At 44.8% G+C, this 25,754-nt stretch overlaps 1 protein-coding gene across 2 annotated transcripts in view; it reads left to right on the top strand.

Moving 5' to 3' along the window:
* Rcor1 (REST corepressor 1) overlaps positions 1-25,754 on the top strand; it is a 93,203-nt gene that overhangs the window by 34,371 nt on the left and 33,078 nt on the right. For both annotated transcript variants that reach the window (XR_009593144.1, XM_021645037.2), the window contains exon 3: positions 15,114-15,197. Coding sequence is in view for 1 of the 2 variants with exons in the window: in XM_021645037.2 (XP_021500712.1) it covers positions 15,114-15,197 (84 nt within the window). In the remaining variant the exon portion in view is untranslated. The remainder of the gene's footprint in view (positions 1-15,113; positions 15,198-25,754) is intronic.

A 25,754-nucleotide genomic window follows, 5' to 3' on the forward strand; every position in this document is an offset into this window, starting at 1 on the left:
TCTGTAATACTGCATGCTCTGAGTAAATTACAATGTTAGAAATTAGTTTCCCTTTTTATTTTAAGAGGATAGAGGGCTGGATTGTAGATTAGTGACAGCAGGTGCCAGGCCTTGGGTTCACTGCTAGTATTCCTCCTGCCTCCCTACCCCTGAAAAGGATAAAGTGCTATAGAGATTGGGGAGAGGGAGGGTCTGATAAAGTCCTCACAAATCTGGATTAGTTTGAAGAGTCATCTGTTAGGACTTTGTTATGGCTGTAGAGGTCCGATTCATAGTGAGACTGTTTATTCCAACATATAGAAGGCCATCCCTTCCTCCCCTCATACATACTGTCACGTTATAGGCCAGCTTGGGCTTCATAGGAACTAGACCCTGCCCTCACCAGAGAGGGAGGCGGCAAGAGGCGGGGGAGAGAAAATAATGCAATAACATGATTTTTAAGTGTTTTGGGGAAGGCTGGAGAGATGACTGAGCACTGGCTGCCCTTCAGGAGCCTGGGTTCTCCTCCCAGCCACCACATGGTGGTCACAGCTGTCTGTAACTCTACTTTTAGGGAATCTGATGTCCTTTTCTGGCCTCCTTAAGCACCAGGCACACGTGGTGCAGACACACAGTCCACCAGAACACCCACGCCAACAGAATAACAACAAATGTACTTTGGGGAGAAGCATAGCCAGAAGGGAGCATGTATGTTGTCAGAGGGGGAATACAGGACAGGCATCAGCAGCCCCATCTGTAGGTGAGCCAAGAGGAGGCAACTGGCACCTGGGTTAGCCCGCAGGCCTTCTGCTGCGCTCCCCCTGAAGCCAGGCCAGGCCTCCCGCTCTAGGGCTCTGTGTGAGCTGACCTTGCAGTCCCTTCCCACTCTGCAGTTGCTGGTAACACCTGCTCCCTGCTGCCCAGGCCAGGCGGCTTTGCGTTACAGCCAGACTTTTACCAGCACCTCCCTGACCTCTAGCACATAGACTAGGTCACATGTATTCATCTCCCCACCTCTGTCTTTATCTAAAGGGACCAACAGAACTGAAGGTCTGTCTCGCCTTTTACACCTGCTGCCTGTTCTCTCATAAATATTCTGGGTCTGTGATGGGTACCTCTCCTAATGAAGCTACTCCCTGGACAGAAAGGCTTGCTCTCCCACTTGAGGCCTTTATGCTGCAACTCTCCTCCTAAAGCTTGTCCAAGGGTAATTTCAACTCCGCTTTTTTCTACAGACCTGCTCTGTTTTTATAACTGTATGAGAACCGACTAAGCTGGACATGACCCGTTATCGCTAAGGATGGCTCTGCAGTATATAGCCCTGCTTTGCTCTTGGCTTAGATTCCCTCTCTATGTGTTGTTTGCTCACAGCTTAAGTGCGTGCACCTGTCCAACATCACCCTGGCACTTGTATCCACTGTCTGGTTCCTTCAGACTGACCCTCTTGTTGGACGTTTGAATTCATCCTGGATTATTGCTGTTATCAGCAACATTTGATGCATGACTGTGTAGTCCACAGTGACTGTGTAAGTGACAGTGTCTGTTTTTGAGATTAAAAAAGTCAGAATGGGGGTGGCAGTAGTGATGGTCATGCTGAACACACCATAGGAAAAAGCAAAAGCGATCCCAGGTGCCCATTAAGCAAATGGAAACACAAAACAGTACATCTATAAGATGTATAGAAACTATAAGGTACTATGCCCAACTACAGCAGCAAGTCACACACCAAAACGTGCTGGTATGAAGAGGTGATCATAAAGACATAACAGGACTGGAGAGAACTTGCTTCTTGCAGAGGACTGGGGTTTGATTCCAAGCACCCATATGGTAGCTCCCAACTATCTGTAACTCCAGTTCCAGGAAATCCAACACCCTTTTCTGACCTCTAAAGGTACCTGGCACACACGTGGCACACATATACACATGCAGACAAAACAATCATACACATAAAATAATAAATAAATCCAACAGGAAAAACAAACAAACCTAATAGACTAGTACTTGCAAGTAGCTGTGGGGTGTGGGAGAAATGGGAAGTCACTGTTGCTAAGCCCAGGAATTCTTCACAAATGGCACGAGTGCTCTGAATGTTCTGCCACTGGCAGACAGCTGCATGGTCTGGGAACACAATCAAGACCACTGGCTCACGCACTTAGATAAATTGTGTTCAGTGAATTAGAACAATAAAGCTGTTACTTTAAGATTTTGGTTTTTATGTGTATGTGCCTATGTGTGTGCATGGACACCTGTATATGGGTATCCATGGAGGCCAGAAGAAGGCCGACAGACTCCTGGAGCTAGCGTTACAAGCAGTCATTAACTGCCCAAAGTAGGGCCTTGTAGAACATTGCGCTGCACAGATACATACTCCAAAGCTATTAACAGAAATGGTTGGAGAAATCTCAAGCGTAAATATGGTTTAGGAAGAGTAATTGCTGCCAGGTTAAAAGGAAGTACCGCAGAGAAAATGTGTCCAATGAAAGAACAGCCAATCTAAAGTAAGTTTTTTCGGGAGTGAGGGCGGAATCTCATGTAGCCCCTGCTGACCTTAAGCTTTCTCTATAGCTAAAGGTGACCTTCACCTTCTGACACCCGCCCCCCCCCCCGCGCCCCACAGAGCCCACCTTCCCGCCCCGAAAACTGAGGTTATTGGTGAATGCTATCACTCAGTTTATGGCATGCAGGGGATTGAACCCAGGTTTTCACCCATGCAAGCAAGAACTCTACCGACTCAGCTATAGCCTAACTTTCCTCCTTTTCTCTTAAATATAGGGGCTCATTTGTAACCTTACTAGCTTTGAACCCAGAATTTCCCTGCCTTAGCTGTCTGAGCACTGCTTTAATAACAGGCCTGAGCTACCATATTTGGCTCACTCTGTTTGTTTGTTTGTTTGTTTGGGCCAGCTGTGGCTTTATTTCCTCTGTATCCATCTTTGTTTTCTGTGTCATGTCCTCCTTCCCTTCCCGTCTTCTTTTATTTTTGCTTCTCTTGGTTTATATAAGATGGTTCTAGTTAGGAAAGACCCTGAGTCTGTCAGTCCAGTTTCTGGTGTGGATAGCAGATTAGGAGTTGGCTCCATAGAAACCCTTGAGAGGAAATGCTCCATGAGGAAGTGTGGAGCTGTATTTCAGGGTCTGAGTTGTAAGGTGCTGTCTCTCTCGCCTGGTGCCTAGGCGTGTCAGTGTGGTAAAGTGGTGGAGAAAGAGAAACAGACAGGGGACTGCCCTCTTTCTACAACTTTTCCCTGGCTACCTACCTATGCTCATTATCAATCCAACATTTATAAAACACTGTAATATGCCAGATACTAAGAGATACCCATGTCCAAGGACTGGAATTTAACAATGGAGGCAGAAAAAAAATAGGTATCACTTGTAAGGTAGTACTAAATATGCAGCAGGTGTGAAATGCTGATTTCTGATCCTCACAGACCTGGGCAGGGCCTCCATGACGCTTTCTGCTGTTCGTAGACAGCAGTCTTTGTCCTTCTGCAAATGGCTCGTGATAAAAGTCTGGAGACACTCAAGTGTGTCACAGTAGTTGGTGGTTAACAACAGTGGGGAGGAATTGGCAAGAAGAATGGATTACAGCGGGAGAGACCGCCAGGGCCTGAGTGGTGAGCGGCTGGTGCAGCTGAGAAGGGCCCCGCGTACCTGAGCACGCAGGGAGATGGCAGTAGTTAACTTTAGCACAGTTCCTATTTACAGAAATGTTAGAAAGAGAGCATGGAGAGTCTCTGTACCCACATACCCGGTTTCCCTTTCTAGTGACATATAATGCCAGCGCTGTGCTCTGCCGTCTTAGGCTCTTTTTGTCCATGACATTTCTGTAAACTTGTCTTCTTTTAGATGACACTGCTGTCTTGTGGCACACTGATGAGAAGTTTTATAGGATGTCTGGGGTTGTTACCTTTTCCCGTCATGAGTGAGGTCATGAGTGTGGTTATGGCTTGGAGGGAGGAAGGCCACAGAGAAAAAGTGCCACTCTTTTTCCTTAAAAGAGATGTAAATGTAGAGGTACCATAAATACATTGTATTTTAAGATTTCTTTTTTATTGTGTGTATGTGCTCTCTGTCTATGCAAGGGTGTCAGAGGAGGAGCTCAGATCCCTGGAAGTGGAGTCACAGATGCTTGTGAACCATGCGGGTGCTGGGAACTGAACTCAGGGCCTCTGGAAGAACAGCCAGTACTCCTAACTACTAAGCCGTCTCTCCAGCCCCTATGAGTGCACCCTAAGGTGAAATCCAAACGGTGGGGAAGCACATACAATTAAGTTCCAGACTGTTATTTCCTTGTTTCTACCTGGTGGCCCACTTTTTGTCTTAGGAATTTATTGACTTTTATATTTTTTTAATAAAATTTTAGTGTTGTCTTTAATTTTATATTTTAAAATAGGTGTTATAATTTCTCTTGTGGCTTCAGAGCCTCCTTCCCCACCTCATTTCTTTTCTGAGTACTTTTGTTGTTTGTTTGTTTGTTTGTTTGAGGCAGGATCTTACCATGTAGCCCTCACTGACTTCTTTGTAGCCTTGATTGGCCTTGAACTCATCACTGGCATGAACTACGATGTCTAGCTTTTGACTTTTTACATCCTATTGTGGTTTGTCTACAATTTTTGCAATTTTTCTTTTTTATATAATAAAGAATTTTAAGTTATGTGTATAAGTCTATGTGTGGGAATGTGAACATGAATTCTGGTGCTCTTGGAGGCCAGAAGAGGATGTCAGACCCCAGAGCTGGAGTTACAGACAGTTGAGAGCCATACGACATGGGTGCTAAGAACTGAGCTTTGTTACTGCAGAAACAGCATGTTTCTAACCACTAAAGCCATTTCTCTAGCCCCAATGTTTTTGCTTTTGAATTCATTATTAGAAATGGAACCTAAAATCAACTAGAGCCAATCTCAGCACTCTGGAGGCACAGGCAGGCAGATCGCTGAAGTTGAGGATAGCCTGGACTACATAGTCATACCAGCCAAAGTTACAGGGTGAGATGCCGCCATGGTGCCCCCAGAGGCAATTAAAATGCACATCTCATCATCTTTTACTTCTGTTGAGACATTGTCTCTTTGAGATCCTGAAATTCATTGACTTATCTAGACTGTCAGACTGGCTGGCCAGTGAGCTTCAGGGACCCTCCTCTTGTCTGTCACCCGGCTGTCTGTGCTGGAGTACAGACAGATGTCGTGGTGCCCTGCTTCTGATGCAGGCCCTGTGGACATGAACTCAGGTTTTCACGCGTGTGTGGGAAGCACCTCACCTCACAGCTTCTGCCTCTCAGTCTTTTTCATCTTTAGCCAGGTGTGAGCACGCCTTTAATCTTAGTAATTAGAAGGCAGAGGCTTAAGCAAGCAACAACAATAACACACACACACTCACACAGCCTTAGGTTTTTCTTTCAACCCTAGACTTGGGAGGCAGAGGTAGGAAGATCTCTGCGAGTTCCAGGCCTGTCAGGGCTACCCAGTGAGACTCTATCTTAAAAACAAAAAAGAAAACCCCCAAACAACCAACCAGTCAAATTAAAACAAAAACAAAAACTCCAGCTTTATGGATGGAGATAAGGTTCCGTGGTAAAATGCACACTGCTGCCTGGTGCAGTGGTGCACACTTGTAATCCGAGCGTTGGGGAGGCAGAGGCAGAGGCAGAGGCAGGCAGATGTCTGTGAGTGTTAGGCCAGCCTGGTCTACAATGCAGATTCAGGACAGCAAAGGCTACACAAAGAAACCCTGTCTCGAAAAACACCAAGAAATAAATAAACAGTGCATGCTGCTCTTCTACAGGGCCCTACTTTGGGCAGTTAATGACTGCTTGTAACGCTAGCTCCAGGAGTCTGTCGGCCTTCTTCTGGCCTCCATGGATACCCATATACAGGTGTCCATGCACACACATAGGCACATACACATAAAAACCAAAATCTTAAAGTAACAGCTTTATTGTTCTAATTCACTGAACACAATTTATCTAAGTGCGTGAGCCAGTGGTCTTGATTGTGTTCCCAGACCATGCAGCTGTCTGCCAGTGGCAGAACATTCAGAGCACTCGTGCCATTTGTGAAGAATTCCTGGGCTTAGCAACAGTGACTTCCCATTTCTCCCACACCCCACAGCTACTTGCAAGTACTAGTCTATTAGGTTTGTTTGTTTTTCCTGTTGGATTTATTTATTATTTTATGTGTATGATTGTTTTGTCTGCATGTGTATATGTGTGCCACGTGTGTGCCAGGTACCTTTAGAGGTCAGAAAAGGGTGTTGGATTTCCTGGAACTGGAGTTACAGATAGTTGGGAGCTACCATATGGGTGCTTGGAATCAAACCCCAGTCCTCTGCAAGAAGCAAGTTCTCTCCAGTCCTGTTATGTCTTTATGATCACCTCTTCATACCAGCACGTTTTGGTGTGTGACTTGCTGCTGTAGTTGGGCATAGTACCTTATAGTTTCTATACATCTTATAGATGTACTGTTTTGTGTTTCCATTTGCTTAATGGGCACCTGGGATCGCTTTTGCTTTTTCCTATGGTGTGTAATGGTGCTACGACTATTTATGTGCAAGGTTGCAGGTGGCTGTATGTTCTCATTTCCCTGAGCTGTATATACTCAAAGTGTATAGAGCGATGCAGGTGTTTTGAGGAATCAGTCCCATTTTATATTCCCAGTACTCCAGACAAATAACCCAGTTAGAAAATGGACAGAGAGGCTAGGGAGGTAAAAGTGCTTGCCATTGCAAGCCTGATGCAGAGTTCAGTCCCCGTAAAGGCAGAAAGAGAGAACTGACACCAGAGTTGTCCTCTAGCTCAACAAGTGTGGTGGTACATGGGCCCACAACATGTGTTCCCCCATCATGCAACATATAATAATAAAAATAATAAAGTTTTAAAATAATTATAAATATTAAAATAGTAAAGGATTTGAATTAGATGTGTGTATGTCCAGGAAAGACATACACAGATTGTCAGCAAATGCATCTAGTACTTATTAGTCATCAGGGAAATAAAAATAAAACTCCACTGAGAGATCACAACTTGTTGATTTAGTCAGAAGTCAGACAATAACAAGTGTTGGCCAAGATAGGGAGAACTAGGAGCCATCGTCTCTGGGACTGTAAAGTGGAAGTTGCTGTTCTTTTCCCAGCAGACAAAATACGGCCGTGTAGAAGGACGGTAACCTGTGTTTCCAATCGTAACAAGGAAATGCGCCGGAAGGCTGTAAGACAAGATGATTTCAAATCGAAAACACTGTTTCTAGAAAATATTAAGTCATACTTTTTTTTTTTTCTTTTTTAAAGCGTTTAGTTTTGCTGGGTAATGGTGGTACATACCTTTAATCCCAGCACTTGGGAGGGAGGCAAGAGGCCGGAGGATCTCTGTGAGCTCAAGGTCAGCCTGGTCTGGAGAGTAAGTTCCAGGACAGCCAGGACTATATAGAGAAACCATGTTTCGAAAAAACAAAACAAACAAAAAATTTAGTTTGGGTTTTGTGTCTGTGTGTGGGTATGTGCATGTGAGCACATTTGCTTGGGGAGGGCAGAAGAGAGTGTTGGACACCCTAGAGCCCGAGTTACAGGTAGTTGTGGGCCACCCAGAATCTGTGCTGAACACTGAACTGTGGTCCATGCGAGAGCAGTATGTGCTGTTATCTGCTGAGCTGGTTCTCCAGCCCCACTTCACCCTGAGTGTATGTATGTATGTATACACGTTCTTACTGGTGGATGTGCGCCCATGTGTGCACATGTGCTTGTATGTGTGGAGACTTGATGGTTCTTTACCCTAAAACTTAGGCGGGTTCTCTTGCTGAAGCATGATGGCTGGTCTGGTTAGTCAGTTTGCTCCAGGGATCCTTGGTCTCTGTCTCCCAAGTGCTGGGATTTACAAATGGCTGTTTATCTTTTATATGAGTTTTGGGGATCCAAACTCCAGCTTTTACACATGTACACCAAGTACTTTATCCACTGAGCCATCTCCACAGCCCCTCAAACAGGAGTTTTAAAATCACACATTATCACAATTCAGTCTGGAGACATAATAATGTGCGCTGGAGAGACTCAGGTCAGAACGCTGGCTGCTCTTCCAGAGGACCTGGGTTTGGTTCTCAGCACCCACATGGCAGTTCGTGCCTGCCTGTAACTCTTCCTAGGGGAGCTGACCTCATCTTCTAGCCTTCATAAACACTAAATGCTCAATAGTGCACAGACACATACAAGCAAAATACCTACACACGAAATGACAATGAAGGGAATGTCTTTAAATAAATATATACTAATTTGATATTTATGAAGAATGATAGTAGGAAAACATTAAAGTCTTTGTTTTCTGTAATTAAACCATTCTGGCTTTCTAAGAGTAGAAAACTTGTATACAGTAAAAACTGCAGTTCATTCATATAGTAGTTTTTGAGTCTGAGTGGAAGCAACTGAGGCAGTGCTTGCTAGCACAGGGGGAGAGTTCAGGCGCAAGGATACTACAAGGTCACATGACGCAACACTGGCAAGCACTGCAGAGACACCTCCAGCTCATGGCATGTTTGAATCTCACTTGTTTTCTGGTTATTGTGTGTTCAGAAACCTTTTATGTTGCTAAGTGTTTAGAGACACACACCCCCCCAATTTTAAGAAGTTAGGAAGCACCAATTTTACTTTGTTAATATTTGTAAATAATATTTGTTATAATAACATACTTCCTTTGCCTTGAGTTTTGTAATGAAACTGGTGTAGAGCTAATTTTTATTTTTAATTCCTTTAAATTCCATGGTTTATTTCATACCTGTCAAAGAACATTTAAGATTTTTCTACATTTTGTACTCTACCAAGTTCTGTGGTTGTCATCCTAATGAGCCAGGGTTCCCTTGAGACCGCTGTGAAGCGTGTTTTCAGCGGTGTGGATGCTGCGCCTCGTCTTCACAGCAGTGCCTCCCTCAACTTACTAAGGGTGAAAGACCTGTGGGGTGGCTTTGGCTGCGGGGTGGAAGGCCTGCAGGGACATAGCCAGCACCCCTCGAAACCGAGCAGCACATGTGCTGATTTGAAGCCCTGTCTTGTGTCTTGAGGCTGGCCTTTGGAGGGTAAAATCTCTGTAGTGTTTCTGTACACACTGGACGAAGCTGTAGGGGTGTTCCGAGCAGACTCTGAATGCTGTGAAGATGCAGTAAAGTACTTTCCATAGGTCTGACTGGCGGTGTGGTACGCTGCTGGTGTCTGTTGCTGCTGGGTGAGGAGTTGCTAGGTGCATTCCTGGCCAGTGTCAGTTCTTCTAGGGCAGCACCTGCACAGCGGCCCTCTCTGGTGAGGCTCGTGTGAGCCTCACCGTGCTGAGGCAGCTATTGCTAGTTTCTGCCCTCCTTGCTCCTTGTTCCAGCTCTGAGTTTATTTTTTTCCTCCAACACTTGGCACCCACTGACTAGAAACGGCAGCCTTAGCGATGCAGCAGTTAGGGCATCTGTTTCTATTTAGGGAGAGTGGCAGGGGCTCTCGTCATCCTACAGCTCTCAGTGCGCACAGAGCAGGTGACTTCTGTAATCTGTTTGAGCCCTTCAAGAAACAACTGTGTGACTTCTCTTCTTTCCTCTCTCCTGCCTCGTCCTTCTCTCTTTTCTGTAGCTTGAACTCATTATACAGCCCAGGCTAGCCTCAATTGCACAGTGATCTCCTGCCTCAGCCTCCCAAGTGCTGAGATTATAGGCACAGCGCTAGAGTATGTGCACTCTTCCTAGCCACCCACCTCTGTCCCGGAAACCATTGACGCTCATTTTACCAGCCCCCAAACGTCCTGTGACTAGACAGGAATTGTTGTCTTAGTCACTTTCCTATTGCTGTGAGGAGACACCGGGACCAGCCAGGGGCTGGTTTACCGTTTCAGAGAGTGAGTCCATGACCTCCGGGGCGAGAGTGTGGCACAGACCAGTGTGGCTCTGGAGCAGAATTGATAGCTCACGTTTGATGTACAAGCAGGGGCCAGAGCTAGTGAGACCAGGCCTGGGGCCTGGTGTGGGCTTTGGAGCCTCAATGCCAACGAGGTCACACCTTCTCACCCTTCCTAACCAGCCCACCAGTTAGATGGAAACCAAACGTTCAGAACTTTGATTGTGCGGGAGGCCATTCTCATTCTTTCTCATTCAGACCATCACACTTTTTTCCTCAGTGTTTATCCTTAAGATAGTTGTGCAGATGAGTTATCAATTATTTTTATTGCTGTGTACTAGTCTGGTGTGTGAAAACACCGCCATCTGCCCGTCTTCTCTTACATATTTGTATGCTTTTCTAGTTTCTGGTGGCCGTGAATAGGTGTCTTTATTCTATCTTTTATGTGTGTGAGTATTTTGCCTTCATATATGTCTATGAGTATATGAGTATTTTGCCTTCATATATGTCTATGAGTATATGAGTATTTTGCCTTCATATATGTCTATATGTCTATGCACCAGCACATCTTCCTTGTGTCCATGGAAGCCAGAAGAAGGTATCAAGTCCCTTATAACTGGAGTTATAGGGGATTACAAGCCACCATGTGGGTGCTAGGAATCAAGCCTGGGTATTCTGGAAGTAAGTGCTCTTAACTACTGTGCCATCTCTCTAGTCCCATCTCCTAAATTTCTTTTTTTTTTTATTAAAATCTTTTACTGTACAAATCCCACTATTAGGAGATGCCCTGCAGACTGTGAGAAAAGAATGCTCATGCTCAGCAAGCCAAGAAGCCAAGAAGAAGCCAGGTTTTTGTTGTTCTTGGTGGTTTATTTTACTTTATTTTTGTTTTTCGAGACAGGGTTTTTCTATGTATCCCTGACTGTCCTAGAACTCACTCTGTAGACCAGGGCTGGCCTCAAACTCAGAGATCTACCTGTCTCTTCCCCTGAGTGCTGGGATCAAGGTATGTGCCATCATCACCTGATTCAGCTTTTTTTTAATGGGGGTAAAAGTCTAGGTACTTCACCAAAATATACAGATAGCATATAATGAAAAACTGTCCAGTATTACTGAGCATTAGAGAAATTTAAATTAAAGCCATTGTGTGAATGCACTAAACTAAAAGGCCTAGGTAAAACTAAGTACTGACAAGAGTGAAGACTTGTACTGTTTTTGCTGAAACAAGTGAGTTATGATAAAACCACTGGAAAACAGGCAGTCTTTTAAAAAGAATTAACTATGCTTACCAAACTCACATGTCCTCAACGAGGCTCACACACAGCTGTTTCCAGGAGCTTTATTTGGGGACTGGAGAAGAGTTAAGAGCACTGGCTGCTCTTTCAGAAGGCCCAGCACCCACATTGGGCAGCTCCCAGCCATCTGTAACTCCCAGACAAACATGGCTTACTTACATACACATATGTAAAAATTGAAAAAAAAAAAAAAAAACGTTAAAAAACATTTTAGGTATTCATTGCAAAAATAAAATAAATCCAAATAAATGAAGAAAACTGAAGAGGAAGAAAATGGTTGTGGCTGTTGAGTTGACGTGTAACAACATCTGGGGCTGGGTGTGGTGGCGTTCAGGAGGCAGGGGAGTCTCTGAGTGTGAAGTGGGCGAAGTGAGCTCAGTCTCCATAGCAAGTTTCAGGACAGCGAGGGCTGCTCAACAAACAGCAACAGAGAATGTCCAGCCTGTCCACACTGGGGCACAAAGCAGAGAGCAAATGTTAAAAGCGTCAGGCTACTAAGTGTTGGGAGACACTAGGGTTCCTGGACTGCTGGTGGGCGCCACCCAGCAGCAGCAGCTTCCCTCAGAGAGGCTGTAGGAGTGTTCCCGTGCGGTGTTCACACTGTAGGAGTGCCAGCTCAGGGCAGACAGCGAATAGCAGGCCGGAGAATGCGTCCAGAAGGAAGTGCAGCAACTGCCCCCTGGACTGCTGCAGGGATCCGGCCCCAGGACTGCTGCAGGAAAGGCTGCTCTCTGTGTTCCGAAATGTTCTGCATCTCCTTTGTTGGTGTCTGCAGTGCCACATCCACTTGGTCCACAGTTTCTAGGTCTTTTGTGCTGAGATGCTCCATGGATCCCAAGAATGAGCCAGAGTACAGTGAAAGGCTGAGGACCTAGTGGTCCCAAGGCCACCCTATAGCTGTCGAAACTGGGATTTAAATCCCGTAGGTATTTATTGAACTCTAGAATGTGACGGGGAGCCTTGAGTGTGGGCAAGAACTCCCAAGGGCTGGACAGAGTGAGACTGCAGACACCCTGAGCTTGTGAGCTGGGTGGGTATGAGCATTGCTGACAGCAGGGCTGAGTCAAGTGCCTGTTAGGTAAGCTTGTGTGTCTGTGGGGTAGGGAAGTTGGCAGCCAACAACTGTACTTGGGTCACTCGTTGCTGGTGTCCCCACTGACAGTGTATAGCTGTAGGACCTTAAGAACTATGCCTAGCCATGCCTGCTGGTACAGGCCTGTAGTCCTGGCTACTTAATGCCCCAGCAGGAGGTTCATAACAGTGTACTAACGGCCGGAGCTACAGTGGCAGGGACCATGGCTCAACATGAGAAATAAGAAGAGGGGTCAGTGGTAAAGTTTTTGTCTGGTGGGTGCAAGGTGCTAGGTTCAATGCCTAGTAGTAACACCAGAATGGGGGAAAGTGGTTTTCTGGCTAGCATCAGTAACATGGTAGATTTTGGCAAACACACCTGAGGATGTTGGAGATCTAGTAAATCACTAGGCTCTTGCCTCTTGGCTGCTGCTCTGTTCTGATACAAACTATCAAACTGAGGTTAAGGACAAAGGGCCATCTTCTGTGGATTATGGTCCTGTTACCATATCTGATGGTACTTTTCCTAAAGCAAATTCACAAGTTTTTTTGAATGTGTTTTTCTAAAAGTTATATAATTTTTGTTCATTTACAGAGTCCTTCCAAGGTCCATTTTAAAGATTCATTCACCCCTCCGTCCCCTCGTCCTTTCTTGCTCCTGTTCTCTCCTCCTCGTGTAAGGACGTGGTCTCAGTCTGCGTTCACGTGTGGCAGCTCTCATCTGTCTTCTGGGTGCCAGCATTGTAGGTGTGCGCTGCCAGGCTCACTTCTGTTTGCTTCGTTCTCAGACTCGCTTGTGTAGCCTTGGCTGGCCAGGAACTCGCTGTGTAGACCAGGCTGCTCTTAAACTTTTCAAGAGAATCTCTCCTCCTCCTCCTCTTCCTCCTCCTCCTCCTCCTCCTCCTCCTCCTCCACCTCCTCTTCCTCTTCTTTTACCTTCTTCAAATGTCGGTGTACACCTTGAATTTTGCACACATCTTGAAGGTGTGCACCTTGCACTTCAAAGTTTCTTTTGTTTATTTTGTTACTCAAATTAGTCAAGATTTGGCTAGTGGAAGATAGAATCCATTGTTCTTTGGCAGCCTTCTTATTTTCTGGTATAATAAAACATTTTAGGGTCATCTTGTAATCTTGTGAGCCCTGGAATAAAATATTTCTTCACGATATCTTGGTTCCTTTATTGGACACATGTTTAGAAGTCCCCTCTGGGGGTTAATGTGCTTAGTTTTCCATCCCTCAAGGCTCTCTCAGTGGACAGATGTGCACACACCTGTAATCCTCTGGGTGACAGAACGGATGGTGCATGCTGTCCCCGGCAGTCCTGCCCACTGCCTGGCAGTCTTTCTGAAAGCTCCCCTTTTCTGTATTTGTGACTCTTCTAGCTTAAGTGTTTTGAGATTCATTCATGTTCTTATTGTTCAGTTCATTTGTTTTATAGCCTAGGTGTATTCTAGTGCATGGATCTGTTACAGTTTAGATACAGGAACTGCTAGACTTTCCCTCCAAAGCATTAGTTGCATTTCATATTGCCACTCTCAGTTGAGAGAGTTTCATTTTCTCCACATTATCACCAAACTTGAGCATTGTTTTAATTTTTCTCTTTGTGCTTTTTAGTAAACGTGGTACAGTAGTTACTCATGGAGCTTCAATTTACCTTTCCCCTGAGCTGTTGGTTTTTAACCTTGTCCTCCCCCTTTACTCCCTCTTTCTGAGAGACAGGTGTGTGTGGGGGGAATGAATAATATTCTCCCCTGCCCCCAGGGGTTCTCTGTGTAGCCTTGGTTGCCCTAAACTTGCTTTGTAGACCAGGCTGCCCTTGAACTCACAGAGATCCACATGCCTGTATCTCCTAGTGCTGGATTAAAGCTGTGTGCCACCTCCACCCAGTCTCTTCGCTTTTCTTTTTCTTTTGTGTTGGTTGGTTGGTTGGAGAATATTTTTGTGGGCTCTCATCTTGCCCTGTAGTTCTGGCTAACTGAGAACTTCCCGAGCTCCTCAAATGTTGGGTGTAGGCATGTGCAAGCACACACAACTTCTGCGAAACACTTTCTTTGATGAATGTTTGTTTTGGTATGAATGTCTGTCTACTCCAAAACCCATGTTTAAATCTGTATGGCCAGTATACTGGGAGGTGGGACCTTGAAGAAACCTAGAGGCCAAGGGAGCTTCACACTTAAGAACAGGCTCAGGGTCTTCACAAAAGTCTGGTCAATGGGCTGGATCTCTGTTAATGTTGTTGTTGCTGTATGCAGAATTAACATTTTTATTATATTAAAAAGGCATTCAAGACTAGGTGTGGGTACATATTTTTAATCTCAACACTTGGGAGGCAGAGGCAGGTGGATTGCTCAGAGTTCAAGGCCAGCCTGGTCTACATAGCAAGTTCCAGACCAGTCAGGAATACATACTGAGACCCTGTTTAAACAAAAACAAAATTTTAAAAAGGCATATTCACAGTCAGGCGGTGGTAGCACAAGCCTTTAATCCCAGCACTTGGGAGTCAGAGGCAGGTGGATCTCTATGAGTTCAAGGCCAGCCTGTTCTACAGAGTTCCAGGACAGCCAGGACTACACAGAGAAACCCTGTCTCGAAAAACCAAACCAAACCAAAAATAAAGAAAGAAAAGAAAAATAAAAAAGGGCACATTCAAACGTAGATGATATGTCACTTCTGTTTGTCATATTCCTGTCTCTCCACCCTTAAGATCCTGTTTCTATCCCATGTGAAGCCATCTTAGCAGACTTTGTGAAATTTTTAAAATACTGTTTTAGAGTTATTTTAGTTGTTATTAGTGTATGGGTATGAGGTGAAGGGTACCTGGTTATGCCATATCGTAAGGCTCAGAGTAGTGGTGGTATTTACTGCTTATTGTACCTACTAACTTATAATAATATAATTTTTATTTTTTCTACTAAGCCAAACTGTCAAGGCGCAGTCAAGAGCGAGACAATCTTGGCATGCTGGTCTGGTCACCTAATCAGAGTCTTTCGGAAGCAAAATGTAAGTATTACAGCCTTTACTTCCATCCTTCTTAAAGTTTCTGTTTACTGCTCTCTCGCATTTTTAAAGTTTCAAGATTTCTAACCTGTGGTTTCATTGTCTTAAATGTTCCTAAATGCTGTCTAAGCCAGCAATGAATATGACTAAGGACAGTGGATCAGTGTAGAAAGGAAAGGATGGGCAGGAGAGATGGCCCAGCAGTTGGGAGTACTTTCAGGGGAGCTGGGATCTGGTGATTCTTCTGACTTCTGTGGTGCACATACACACTGTAGGTAAAATGTTCTTGCACATAAAATAAATATTTTTTAATGGAAAAAGAAAATAACACTGAAATGTGTAGCCCCACAGCTGGGAATGCACACATTGAACCCCGGGCCTGGGAGTCCTAGGCCAGTGCCCTCCCACTGAGCTGCACTCCTAGCACTGCAGCCGTTAGCCATGTTACTGGCCGAAACCATGGGCTCTTGGACCATTGTTTTGGAAGGGGAAAGAGTAGAGGGTCTGTTAACGCAGAAAGTTTTTTAGCATGGCACAGGATCATAAATGTGATGTAATATTCAGTGTATTTTCTATCTATTCCTGTTGCCTTTTAAGACTAATTTTGTGTCTGTTGTTACATAATTGCTTGCTGTTTGGAAGTTTTCTTTTCATAGTAGCTAAGGAATAAAACATTCTTCTTTTGAGAAGTTTTTAGTGAAGCATATAGGTGGGTAGATGAAATCTGTGTAACTGAAATCAAATCACAGTTTTTTGATATTATGCACATCTGGCCTGGAGCTCACAGATCCTGTACCATATTAAAAAGCCTTCTGCATATTTTTGGGTATGTTTTGTTTTTCTCATCCTTCTCTTTGAGCATTTAGAGTGACTTGCAAAGTTGATTCATGTCATTTTGAACATGTTCTTTCTTATGGGGGGAAGGGGCTGAAAAATCGACCTCCTTGTAATTTGTAAAGCTTTGTTCTCCTGAGCCCTGCTGAGTAAGTTCTCCAACACTCAGTTACCTGTCTCCCTTGTTACGGGAGTTGTTTTGTTTTCGGATGGTTTGATTTTGAAGGTCTCTTCCACTCCGTGGCTGCATTCCAGTCGCAGTGCCCATGGGGAAGAGCAAGCGCTTTCTGAGCCTTGCGCCCAGCGTAGCATATTGTCCATAGTAGTGCTGCTTTTCACCCTGCGCAGCAGCACTGGGAGCTCTCCTGACCCTGCTTGCAAATGGCTTTCCATAGCTACAGATAAGGCACGCGCAGCCCAAGGCCATTGAACCACCTAGGCTCTGCTCTAAGCCTGCTGCTCTCTGCTCACTCTGAATTTGAGCTCCTAGAGCCTTTTTGTTTGGTTCTATTCATTTATTTATTCATCTATTTATCCATCCCTTTATTTATTTATTTGCTCACTTGTACTTATTTATCCATCCGTCTATCCATTTATTTATTTGCTCACTTGTGCACATCCATCCGCCCACCCATCCATCCATCATTTGCTTGCTTGCTTGCTTATTGATGGATTGATTGAGGCGCTCTATTTTATAGGTCTGGCTGCTCTGGAACGTGCAGTGTAGACCAGGCTGGCCTCAAACTCAGAGATCTGAGTGCTTCTTCCTCCTGAGGGCTGGGGTCATAGGAGTGCACCATTACTTCTGGCCTGCTCCCAAAGTCTTGATTTTTTTTTTTTTTCTTCATTCACAATACTTCTTCTAGGTTAGGATTATATCAGTATCCTTTTACCTCTGTTCTTCGGCCCCACCTTCTATCTAGTTTGCAGCTCCTGTATCTTTGCATTACATCCTAGAATCTTTTTGTTTGTTTTGAGACAGGGCTTCTCTGTTTAGCCTTGTCTGTCCTGGACTCACTTTGTAGACTAGGCTGGCCTCGAACTCACAGATATCCGCTTGCCTCTGCCTCCCTGAATGCTGGGATTACAGGTGTGTACCACCATTCCAGCTCCATACTAGAATCTTTAGAGTCAGAACTTAACTTGAATATTTTATTCATACTAGATCTACAAGAAAAGCACTGAATATAGAAAGTTAATAGGTCACGTCTCCTCAAGACTAGGTCTTTCTATGTAGCCAAGATTAGTGTCAATGCTAGGATCCTTTCCCCAGCCTCCTGACAACTGGGGCTACAAATATACAACATAACACCTGGCTAAGAGTTTTTGTTTTGAGGCTGGAGCGCTGGCTCAGAGGTTAAGAGCACTGGCTGTTCTTCCAGAGGTCCTTAGTTCAATTCCAAGCACCACATGGTGACTCACAACCATCTATAGTGAGACCTGGTGCCCTCTTCTGGCCTGCAGGTGTACATGCAGACAACATTGTATACATAATAAATAAATCTTAAAAAAAGAAAAGAAAAAAGAGTTTTTATTTTTGGTCTTTGAGACAGCAGTTCTCTGTGTAGCCCTGACTGTCCTGGAACTCACTCTGTAGACCAGACTGGCCTTGAATTTACAGAGATCTACCTGCCTTCTGAGTACTGGGATTAAAGGCATGCACCACCAAGCCCTTAACAAGTTGAGTTTTTAAACAGCAGTATTGTGTAAATTTTCACTTTTACTGTTAAGTTCTACTCAGTATTAGTTAAAAGTTGAACTTTAAAAAGTAATCTAAGGGCTGGAGAGATGGCCCAGTGGTTAAGAACACTGGCTGCTCTTCTAGAGGACTCAGGTTCAACTCCTAGCACCCACATAGCAGCTCACAACTGTCTGAAACTCCTGTTCCAGGGGATCTGACACACTCTAATTCAGACATACATGTAGGCAAAACAAAAACTAATCTAAAAGTAGCAATTTTGCCTACTGTTGAATATTTAGAAGACACAGAAAAATAGAAAAAAAAAAAGACAGAAAATGAAAAAACAATTCCACCTTTCCTTTTACTCAGAAATAACCACTTAGTGTTTCAGAAAGTTTCTGTGAATCTTTTTATCTTGGACCCCACACCCAAACACCTCCCCGTGGGCACTCTTTTCCTCTGAGCATTGAGCCCACAAGCCAGTGTGTCCAGGACAGCGCTGTACCCCTGAACTCTACCCAGTTCTTCCACAGTCTGCTGTTCTTCATGCTGAGGTGATGGTGCAGCCCTGCCTGAGAGTTTCCCACGTTGCTGATGCCTTGTAAACTTTTCTTTAACGTGTCTCCTTTTTTGTTTGTTTGTTTGCTTTTTAGACTTGGTTTCTCTGTGTAGCCCAAGCTATCCTAGAACTTGCTGTGTAGACCAGACTGCCTCATACTTAGAGATCCACCTGCGTCTGCCTCCTGGGATTAAAGGCATGTGCCACACTGCCTCCTTTAATCCCTCTTTTAAGAAAGATTTTATTTTTATTTTATGTGTGTGAATGTTTGTCTACATGTATGTCTTTGTACCATATGTGTGCCTAGTGCACAGGAGGACGGAAGAAGGCACTGGATCCTCTGGAACTAGAGATGGACAGTTGTGAGCCACTGTGTAATGCTGGGAACTGAACCTATATCTTCTACAAAAGCAGCTAGTGCACTCAGCTGCTGAGCTATTGTTTTAACCTTCCCAAAACGAACATACATTCTCTCTCTCTCTCTCTCTCTCTCTCTCTCTCTCTCTCTCTTTCGAAATAGAATTTCACAAGCCCAGGCTGGCCCAAAATTCACTGTGCATCCTGGCCTTCTCTGTGTTACCTGGAAACTTTGTTTTGTTTCTGTATTTACAATTACAGAACTTTTTACCATAACCAAGTATGAATTACTATACTTTATACATTTAAAAAGAAGATGAACATGGGCTGGAGACATGACTCAGAGATTAAGAGCACGTGCTGCTCTTCTAGGGGACTTGGATTCAGGATTCATCTGAAAATTTGTTTTTTTGTGTGTGTGATGAGTTGATGTTTAATGTGTATGTGCAGATCAGGCCACAGATGTCTGAAGGTGACATGGAACCCTCTGGAACTGGAACTCTGGGTGTTAGCTTGTACGGCGTCATGTGGGTGCAGGGAGCCGAACCTGACCCGTCTGCAGGAGCAGTGGGTGCTTTGGCCCTGGAACCCTCCAGCCCTGTGGTGAGAGCAGCAGGTGCTCCTAGCCTTGGGAGTCCTCACTCCAGCTTACTGGAAGCCATGTGCAGCTTAATGGTGTTTCCATGAACACATATATCTTGCTCCCAAAGATGCTCATAGAGCTGATAGGTTCCTGTCACGTAGACCTTGTAGCCATCCTGTTCCTCTGCATCCATGGTGATGCTGGCATAAACGCACCTAACTGTGCTGCCAGTTATGAGCGTGCAGCACAGTTCCATAGTTTATATGGTAATGTGAACAGATCACTGTCATGTTAAATGTACTCCTCTGTCAGCTGCTTTACATATCTCATGCTTGATCTCTTTATTCCATTATTTTCTCTGTGTCCAATATAATGTCATAATGTTTTTCTCTATCATGACCCGAGGAGCACTTAGCTGTCCTGTGTTTCTCTTTTTCTCATAGCCCTTGTGTGTAGTAGGCTTATGTACCATCTGGGTGTGTGAAAGGATACTCTGGTGGCTCCAGAATGACAGGACAGTCTAATGACCGAATCAGAAACACATGACTGTATTTTTAAAGGCTAAATAGAACTCATAGGCTAAGGAGTAAATAAGTCATTTCTTCTTTTCTGTTCTAAAAGAAAAATGTTTTTGAGGGCAAGTTTTAGGTACATAGCTGCATCAAGCAGAGAGCGGATAATTCGCAGAGAGCAGAGAATTCCCGGGCACACTGCTTGCCTTACTGGGGAAGATCTTGCACCCAGAGAGCCGACATCTCCATGTTAATGGCAGAGCTCACTACCCTGCTGAGCATAGTGAGGTTCCCATCATTGTCATTGAGAATAGTTTCTCCTGCTAAGAGTTCTTTTTCTTTCCCCTCTCTTTTCACCTTCTTTTTACCCCCAAACCCATGGTAACTGTTGACTTTATCTTGTCTTCGTAGATTTGCCTTTTCCAGAATGTTACTGAGTTGTAATAATCAGTGAAGACTTTTTATTTATTTGTTTGTTTTGAGGCAGGATCCCACTGTGTAGCTCTGTCTGTCCAGGAACTCACTATGTAGACCAGGCTGGCCTCAAACTGACAGAGATTTGCCTGCCTTGATTAAAACAAAACAAAACAATCAAACAAACAAGCAAAAAAAAAAAAAAACCTTCATTTTTCTCTTATTTTGTGTATATGTTTTGGTGGGGTGGGGTGGGGTGGGGTCAGAAGGTAATTTTCTAGAGTCAGTGCATCCCTCAAGGACTGTCAAGTTTGGTTGGTGGCCATCTTGCAATCCCCAGATAGGTTTCTTTCAGTTAGTGCATCCTTGGGTCCCCCATTTTTGAGATCTAATGTCTCATTTGCTTTTAGTGCCAAATAATGCTCTATTGTTTGGATATATCACAGTTTATACATTTCTTCAAAGGGCATCTTGGTTGCCTTTGCATTACAGGCTTGACTGGACCTGTTGAGTTTTCAGCAACTTGAGGAAATGTCAGTTAGCAGCCCGCTAGACTATATGGCAAGAGTTTATTTAGTTTCTTTCATTTATGTCAAGTTCACACACGGTATATTCTCTACATGCACACACATGGTGTGTGTCTCTACGTGCACGTTTGTCTGTACACAGTGTGTGTCTGCATATGCACATATCTGAACATAATATATGTATATACATGCACATGTGTGTACGTGATATGTATCTGTTCATGCACTTGTGTCTGCAATTGTCATTCTTCATCTGGCAGTAGTCTGGGACAGCTGTCAGCTGTCTGGAGGAAAAACAGAGGAACCCTGAGATCTAAGGTTTCATTTCTCTCAGGAACAGCTAGAGTGATCAGAGTGAGGCCCATGCGCTAGGCAAGGCTCCTGGTCCCAGCCATGGTGGTGGAAATGAATTTTCCACTGTGTGTAACAGTTGGCTCTTTTAAATGAGATTGCCAGTATCAGACGGCAGAGGAAACTCTGGAGTTCCAAAAGTCTGTGATGATACTGAAGTGTTACAGCCCTTTGGCTAAGTCACTGTTTTAATGGCAGGGGTGCGGGCAAAAGCGCAGGCTTGTCAAGGCTCAGACCAGCAGGCTGAAAGGCAGGTCTGGGGAGATGAAAGCTGGTGGGTGCTTTGCTGGCAGTCAGCACCCAGCAGTTGAAAGGCAGGCAGGCTTCAGCAGTGACCAAGGCAGCTATAGTGGCCTCGCCTCAGGAGTTCTGTGGTGAATCCTTCATTCCCCAGAGTAAATGATGAATCTCAGACAGTCGTAAAAAGCTGATGACCACATGTTTGTTTTGTGTGAAATCAGGGGTTTATAAATCTTGGGCAGTAGGAGGGGCTCCTAGGGTGAGTGTATTTGATTCACTGGGGCTAGAGATGCTAGGGATACTTGATTTACACACAGTGGTACAGCACCTCATATGCCCGCAGTAGCAGGGTCCTGTCACAAGGAGAACACAGTACTTAATTATCCTAGGTGTGGGGGAAGAACTTCAGGCACAATTAAAGTCGCTGGTGAAAGCCAAGGCACTATGACATCTTATTAGCATAGGTGGGTAATCCAGTAATTCCCAGGTGCTTGCTGAATGGGTTTCTTATCAGGAAAAGGTCGGGCCTGTGTTCTTCCCTGAGGGCTGTGTGACCTCCTCACAGGATCTGGGCTTTCCAGATCAGGTCAAGAGACAATCCTTCTGAGAAAGTGAGGCCATGTCATAGGCTGAGCTCAGAGGCTATGTGAAAACACCAGACTTCAGCCTAACAGCAGGGTTCCATGGTAAACGATGTACGTGTGTCTGTACACACCTGTCTGTCTGTCCATGCACATGTGTGCACACAGTGTATACCTCTACTCGTAATTTTGTTTCCTTTTTCTTTCTTTCTTATTCAGTATCATTTCATCCTTTTTTCTTTACCTAGCTTGTGCATTCTCTTAGGTAAGCAGGCTTATGGTGTAGTACTCTAGCTTAGTATTTTGTTGAGGTTGTTATGAACTTGAGTTTATTTTGTGAGGTTGGTTTTTATTCATATTTTGGGGGCCAGTTTTGGTGCTTGGTACTGCACAAGAGGTAAAGGATTTAGGAAGTTTACACTGTAGTGGCAATGATGGAATGAACATTATTATTATTTTTTTTTTACCTTTCCCAGCTGTTGGGTGAAGTCTCAATGCTAGCTAGTCGTCAATTTAGGATAGATCTGAGGTCTTTAGACTACATCCACTGCACATGTCTGCTTTCATGTGCTGCTTTGGCTAATCAAGTATAGTTAAGTACTTAAAACATTACTAATATTTCACAGGTTGCTTTCAGTCATGTCTAATTAAAAATCATTTAGTGGGAGATGCAGCCTGGGGGATAGAAAATGTGCCCTTCGGAGACACAGCTGTGGAAGTAGAAGTCATTCTCAGGAGCACAGATGAGAACCACAGAGCTGAAACACTTCTCCGTTAATGAACGTAGGAAATTAGTTGATGAAATAGTGGTTTGATGGAAGGGACAAAGGTGTGAGTGTCTGTCATACAGTTTGCCATGGTGTGGTGAAGGTCAGAGTGGCAGCTTCCTTGGCTTGAAAACACTCACTAATTTGAAGGAGGGCATTTGACCCTTCCCTTGTTTTGGCACCCAGTTTCTCCTGGACTTACTCAACTGTGATGATTTCCTTGATGATCAGATGGTACTTCTTCATAGGGAGAACCTTTGGGAGCCCTTCAGTGTAGGAAGAGAACAGTTGAAGTGTGAGTAGGAGTTTGCTGGCTGGACAAGGGCACTCATGCTACCAGGACTGAGGAGACAGGGAGCATTTATATCTGGGATTGAGACAGAAACCTAGGTCTTAATTTGCAGACCTGCTTGCCTGAGACACAGTCTTTGAGACAGTGAGAAGTAGAAACCAGAAAGGCAGATGGTGATTATGAAATGGACTACGTGACTGAAAACCCTTGGTGAACAAACCCGCCAACCTTACTTCAGTTCCTGGGTTCCACCACAGTGGAAGGGTAGAAGCAATTCGTAGGCTGTGAACTCTCCTGCATGTGCATGCTGTGCGTGGGTATGTCTGTGTCTGCCCGCTCTGATAGCAGTGCGATGCGAAAGTGTGGTAGATGAATGGCAGCTAGAAGTGGGAAGTGGTAGTTACCGTTAGAAAGGTTTGCTTTGCTTTAGTGTTTTGTTGTTGTTATTGTTTTTGTTTTTCAAGACAGGGTTTCTCTATGTAGCCCTGTCTGTCCTAGACTCCACCTCACCGAGATCCACCTGCCTCTGCCTTCCAGGTGCTGGGATTAAAGTTGTGTGCCACCGCACCCAACGGTTAGAAAGTTCTTGATGGCCTGTGGTTTAGACAAGAGTAGGGACTGAGGAGTAACCCCTGCTGTTCCAGGTCAGAGAGAGAGCTGATAGCCCTAACCTTGCCAGGGCCTCAGAAGCAGGTTTGAAGCTCAGGGAGTCAAATGTGCAGTGCCATGGGCCTTTGACCTGTTCAGAAGAACTGGGGGCCACATGGTTATGGACCAGGCTGCTGCTCCTTACCAGGCCTCCTGCGTCTGCTCGTCACTTTTAGCATGCTGCTCTGCATAGACTCTGCACCCACCTCTGGATCACCCTGTCTTGGAGACTTGTTGCTGACTCCATTGGATCTACCCCCATGCCTTGTTGTTGGCATGTTTCACACTGCCCTGTGCTTGCACCCTACCCATCAAGGTTTGAGCTTGGCCTGTGTAGGCAAACAGCTGAAGTTTAGCAAAGCAAGCGAGGAAGGTACATGAGGAACAAGAGCCCTCTCAAAGGCCCTACCACACAGCACACTCCGTAGGCTTAAGTTCTTAAGGTGCACACAGTTTGCTATATTCTGGGCTCAGTCTGGTGCTCAATGACTTAGACAAAACAAAGTATAGAAGAGTGGTTAGGCATGAAGGAATTTGGCTGGGCTGTGGGTGTTTCCTTTTTTTCTTTTAAGATTGCATGTTGGGCTAGAGGGTTAGCAGAGTGGTTAAAAGAACTGGATGCTCTTCTAGTGGGCATGGGTTTGATTCCCCATGGCAGCTCACAACAGTCAGCAACTCTAGTACCAGAGGATCCACTACACCACCTTTAATACCAATTTGGCTTCCATGGGCACTGCGCCCACATGGTATGCAGACATACATGTAGATAAAAACCCATACATATAAAATAAAGTTTTTCAGAAATTGCATTTGTTCCAAGTGATAGTGACACACACCTTTAACCCCACCCCGCACTTGAGAGGCAGAGGCAGATGGATTTCTGAGTTAGAGGCCAGTCTGTTCTACAGAGCGAGTGCCAGGATACCCTGTCCCACTGCGGAGGGGAAGGGGGGGCGCGGGGGAGCATTTGTGGTTGTTCCATTATACTCACGAGATGGTCAGACGATAGTTCACAGGAGTTGGTTCTCCTGCGACACTCGCTGTGGGGACCCAACTCTGTGATCTAGCTTGGTGGGTACCTTCCTACCCTCTGAGCCCTATCTTCAGCTCTCATTTGCTCAGCCTTCCCCCTCTGCCTTCTTTCTGACAGGGTCTCCCTACGTAGCTCTAGCTGACCTAGCACTCACTATGCAGTCCAGGCTGGTTTTGAACTCCAAGGCCTGCCTCTGCCCTCCGAATACTGCGATTAAAGGTGTGCACCACCAGGCACAGCTTTCTCTTTTACTTTTTAAGATAGGTTTTGAAAGAGACAAACTAGAGTCTGGGCTAGTTGAGAACTCTAGAAGCAAGAGGTGTTTCTAGGGAAGGGTGCCGCCTCCTTGATCTTAGTGAAGTGACTTCTTTCTCAGAGCAGATGGTCTTCCTCACTTATGCATTGTATATTTTATGTATATGCATATGTGTGTGCTTACGTGATTGAAATATTTTACTACATTTTAAAAATTTTTATAAAAATGAAAAAAGGTACAATTAAAAGAAATATAAATTTTGCTGTTAATATACTCAGTTGAAAAGATTTGACGCTAAGCACAGACACACAAGATGTGTGAAACTGCAGATGTTCAAATGCAAGGTGAATGTCAGGGTTAGGGTTAGCTCTTTGTTAACCGGTACGCATGCCATTCTCTGAGAGCATCTGACAGGCCGAAGAGCTGGCTCAGCGGTAACCACACGTGTTGTCCCTGCAGGGGACTTGGTTTGACTCCCAGCACCAGCATAGGTTCACAGCCGTCTGTACCTCCACTTGCAGCATAGCCAGCACCTTTTTATGACCTCCCCAGGCTCCACGTATGCAAGTAGTGTGCATGCACACATGCAGCCAAGAAACTCATATACAGAAAATAAATCTTTAAAATCATCTTATTCGCTCTTTCTGCCGTCTTGACCCGTGGAGGCCTGCTGGGAGCAGGACTTGTAAGCAGCAGGTGTGTCTGCAAGGCTGTGGTGGAAGGCCATTTTTGCTGGCTGCAAGCCAGGGCTCCCGAACCAAAGAGAGCACATGGCTTTTCTTAAAATTGAAGGTGTTTATGCCCGAGGTGAAACAGAATTCTACTTAGGCAAGAGATGTGCGTATGTGTATAAAGCAAAAATCAATACAATGACTGGTGGAGGCCAAGCCAAACAAAATTGTTGTCCATGGAACAGTGGCATGGT

The sequence above is a fragment of the Meriones unguiculatus genome, chromosome 7, assembly GCF_030254825.1.
Source record: "Meriones unguiculatus strain TT.TT164.6M chromosome 7, Bangor_MerUng_6.1, whole genome shotgun sequence".
Classification (NCBI taxonomy): domain Eukaryota; kingdom Metazoa; phylum Chordata; class Mammalia; order Rodentia; family Muridae; genus Meriones; species Meriones unguiculatus.